This window comes from Colobus angolensis, unplaced genomic scaffold (assembly GCF_000951035.1).
Source record: "Colobus angolensis palliatus isolate OR3802 unplaced genomic scaffold, Cang.pa_1.0 Scaffold334, whole genome shotgun sequence".
In the NCBI taxonomy this organism is placed as follows: Eukaryota; Metazoa; Chordata; class Mammalia; order Primates; family Cercopithecidae; genus Colobus; species Colobus angolensis.
In genome coordinates this window covers 540650-544710 of record NW_012116644.1, presented here as the reverse complement: position 1 = coordinate 544710, position 4061 = coordinate 540650, and the positions used below count along the sequence as shown (strand labels likewise).

General features: G+C 42.3%; 1 protein-coding gene across 1 annotated transcript; it reads right to left on the bottom strand.

Moving 5' to 3' along the window:
* Positions 1-529: 529 nt before the first annotated feature.
* Positions 530-3717, bottom strand: FSCB (fibrous sheath CABYR binding protein). Its single transcript, XM_011952128.1, has 2 exons — positions 1733-3717; positions 530-1681 (listed from the first exon to the last, which is right to left on the bottom strand). Exons 1-2 carry the CDS (start codon positions 3269-3271, stop codon positions 686-688), a joined length of 2535 nt encoding a protein of 844 aa, XP_011807518.1. The 5' UTR covers positions 3272-3717; the 3' UTR covers positions 530-685.
* Positions 3718-4061: the final 344 nt, after the last annotated feature.

Genomic DNA, 4061 nt, shown 5'->3' with positions numbered 1-4061 from the left:
TCTAAGTATAGTTTTCTTTATATTTGCACACCTTTTCCAGTACTTTATCTATGACCATCTTCATTTTATTGAACTGAAGATTTTTACAAAGGAATTGAGTCTTTCTATCCAGACATTAAAATGTAAAATGTGTAAGAAGATAACGAAGAACACTTGGGCTAAAACCAGGACAGTAATGCTTGTCTCAGAAGGAATTGAATGAAAAGAGAATAAGACATATGATTAATTATAATAAGGAGAAAGAGAACATCACATAACTTTAGATGTGTGACTAAGACTCAAGGAATTTAAAGTAGATGACAGATCTGCAGAAAAGACACTGGTTTTTCCACTAGAAACTATATTGACTCATAACAGGAAGGCAAAGACAAGAAAAGATGGCTGCAGAGTAAACTTTACCCGTGTCAATAAGTTTACTGTAGGAAGGATATTTTAAGTAATTTTTTTCAATTATAAACTTACCTTCAAAATAGGTATTTTATGTGCCATAAATTTGAATGAAAGTAACATAAGTAATTTTTTACTGCGACAGTTTTTATTGTTCATTTTCCAACCTGTACTCCAAGTCTTGGGGTTCACTTTAATTTGCCTTATTGACAAAGCTACTTCCAGCTGCCCACCCTTTTCTAAAGTATGTTCTTCCAAAACCATGTAGCTTCTGATTGCTAGCTTAGGTACTAACTGACTACAGTTCAGGAGGACTTTTTTTTAATTCTATATGAAAGACACCTTCTATTTCAAGAGTGGGAATCTGTCCATCATTAGTATTAGACAAATCTTTAGATCCATCATTGGTATTAGACAGAATTTTTTTTGAAGCGTCTTCAAATTTCGCTTCACCTTCCAAAACAACCGATCCTAATTTTATTGCTGGAATTCCTGCCACCTGCGGTGACTGAAATTCAGTAGACACATTCTCTACCAGAGCCTCATCTTCAAGGGTTTGTTCAGATGGTGGAGGTGAAACTTCAGCAGAGGCCTCTTGTATAGCAAACTCATCAGTCAGAAGCAAATCAGCTGGTGGGGAATGTTTGTCAACAGGGGCCTCTTCTGCAGGGACCTCATAAGCTGGGGGAGAGTGTACTGCAACAAAGGTCTCTTCTATAGAAGTCTCTTCAGCTGGTAGAGACTGGACATCAGCAGTGGCCTCCTCAACTGGTGGAGGCTGAACTTCAGCAAGGGCCTCATCAGCTGGTGGAGGCTGAACTTCAGCAGGGGCCTCCTCAGCTGGTGGAGGCTGAACTTCAGCAGGGGCCTCATCAGCTGGTGGAGGCTGAACTTCAGCAGTGACCTCCTCAGCTGGTAGAGGCTGAACTTCAGCAGGGGCCTCCTCAGCTGGTGGAGGCTGAACTTCAGCAGGGACCTCCTCAGCTGGTGGAGGCTGAACTTCCACAGGGGTCTTGTCAACTGGTGGAGGCTGAACTTCCACAGGGGACTCCTCAGCTGGTGGAGGCCGAACTTCAGCAGTGACCTCCTCGGCTGGTGGAGGCTGAACTTCAGCAGGGGACTCCTCAGCTAGTGGTGGCTGAACTTCAGCAGAGGCCTCCTCAGCTGGTGGAGGCCGAACTTCAGCAGGAGCCTCTTCTGCAGAAGCCTCTGTAGCTGCTAGAAGCTGAATTTCAGCAGAGGCCTCTTCTGCAGTGGTCTCTTCACCTGATGGAGGCTGAAGCTCAAGAGGGGCCTCTTCTATAGAAACTCCCTTAGCTGATGGAAATTGAACTTCAGTAGGCACCTCTTCTGCAGAAGCCTCCTCAGATAGTGGAGATCGAGTTTCAGCAGGAGTTTCATATGCAGGAGCCTCTGTAGCTGCTAGAAGCTGAATTTCAGCAGAGGCCTCTTCTGCAGTGGTCTCTTCAGTTAATGGAGACTGAACTTCAGCAGGAGCCTCTTCTGCAGAGGTCTCCATAGCTGTTGAAAGCTGAAGTTCTCCAGCCTCTTCTCTAGGAGCCTCTTCAGGTAACAGAGGCTGAACTTCAGCAAGGGTCTCTTCAACAGTGGCAGGCTCTACTTTAGCTGGGGCCTCTTCAAGGATGCCCTTAGTTGGTAAAGGCTGCACTTCAATGGGAGCCTTCTCAGCTGAGGGACACTGAATTTCACCAGGAAGCTCTACTGAAGGAGACTTTTCAGCTGATGGAGGCAGAATTTCAGCAGGAGGCTCTTCTGAAGGGGACTCTTCAGCTGATGGAGGCAGAATTTCAGCAGGAAACTCCACTAATGGGGCCTCTTCAGCGGATGGAGGCCGAACTTGAACAGAATTCTCTGCAACTGCAGTGGCTGCCTCAGCAGCAGGAGTCTCTTCAGTTGATGGCTGTACTTGGACATGGGTCTCTTCAGCGGGTCTGGGCTCTGCCTTAGCAGTGGCCTCTTCAACTAACGGAGGCTGTATTTCAGCTGGGAATTTTTCTGTTGGTGGAGGCTCTATTTCAGCAGAAGCCACTTTTTTAACAGCAAAACCTTCTTGTACAACAGGTATAGTTACTTCTTCCCTAAGCTCATCTTCTAAAAGTACCGGAGGACCATTTTTAGTCTCCTGAGTAAATGAAGTTCTGCTGATACTTTTCTGCTTAATTTCTTCATTGCTGCTTGTTGCTGGTTGAAATTCAGGGTGTTCACTAGCAGAAATCTTTCTGGAGGATTTATGTTTCCGGGCACCTTCCTTTGACTTTGTAAAAGAACTATCTGGCCTGGAAATAACCACTATTTCTGATTCACTAAAGTATGTCTGTTGTTCCTTGTCCACTTTTTCTACATGGGGGATGTGCGTCATGGTCCAGTATTCTGTACGGCTGGTCTGCTGAGATCTGTCCATTTTTAGTTGATCTAAAGGTATGTTTGGTGGAATTTCTACTTCCTGAACACTCTCTGGCAATTCAATAGCTGCTTCTCTAACGTCAGGTGACTTTTCTTCAGGTACCACGGTTTCCTCAACTAACTTGACTTCTTTTTTCTCTTCTACAATGGTGCCTGTCTGGAGAGACTTACTAGTCATTACCTGTCCATGCTTTCTCTTTGTCCAAGTTTGCTGAAGTTCAGAAGATACTGTAATAGACTCATAGGCTTTGGCAGAGTAGTTGCCTTTGCTTCCAGAAGTATTACCAATATGATGGGTAGATTTGGGGCTCGATGATTTTGGTATGGCCATGTGTTTCTTTTTCTCTATTACAGCAGTTTGCTGGGATTTGTCTACCATTGGTTGGCTGGGTCGTCTTCTCTTTCGAATTTCTTGCCTACATGCTGAGATAGGCTTATCAGAGTCATCACTTTCTTCCATTTCTAAGACTAGTGATTTCAAATTTATTAATTTTCAAGTGATGGCCAAAAATCACAAATGTACCAAGTGTTGAAGACTTTGCCTTTCTTAGGTGTCATTCTGTTGAGCTCCTTCAGAAAAAAAGTAATTCATAAGTTATTACATTCCATACTACACTCTTGTTGGATCCCACCTTATTCAGTAAGCATCTTTCTTGTTTAGTCTCTGTTATAAGTAAATATCACTTTTAGAAGTTTCCTTCAAGGGTCTGTGACATCATAGCCAATTCTGCCTTCAGGATTCCATCAGTAGTATTCCTAGGGCTTTTAAACTTAGTATACATTCATAGGTAATGGCTGCAAGTGAGAATCTACTTTTTGAAACAAGTCAAATTGAAAAAAGCATTTGTCTACAAAAAGAACATCAGGTAAATTCCAGTAATGCCACTTTCTAATTGCTGAAATTGATGCTTTCGAACTTTCAGTTCTGTTCCTTTCATCCTATTATCAAAGATAGTAATGCAGAACTCAGAATGCTGCAGCCTATTTTCAATTGTACAAAACAACCCATAACATGTGTGAGGATGGTCTATTGATGTATTTTATATGACTTGAAAAGAAGTTACTACTGTTTGAAAAACTTGAATTCTGAAGTTCATCTTCATATAAGCTTCTTTTCCACATTCTTAGCCTTCAGTAACACAACAGCCTATTCTCAAAATATAGAAGGCAGGTTTATCTTCTAAAACATCGTGTGATATTTTAATTTTTATTTAACTATTTTAGAGTGTAGTTCCACCCAAAATTGCCAA

What these genes read in the sequence shown, in the direction of transcription:
- FSCB (XM_011952128.1), bottom strand. Translation starts at nt 3,271, where the DNA reads ATGGAAGAAAGTGATGACTCTGATAAGCCTATCTCAGCATGTAGGCAA. An exon ending in AGGAGGCTTCTGCAGAAGAG is followed by an intron (nt 1,682 to 1,732) that starts GTGCCTACTGAA and finishes TCTATAGAAGAG; the next exon opens with GCCCCTCTTGAGCTTCAGCC.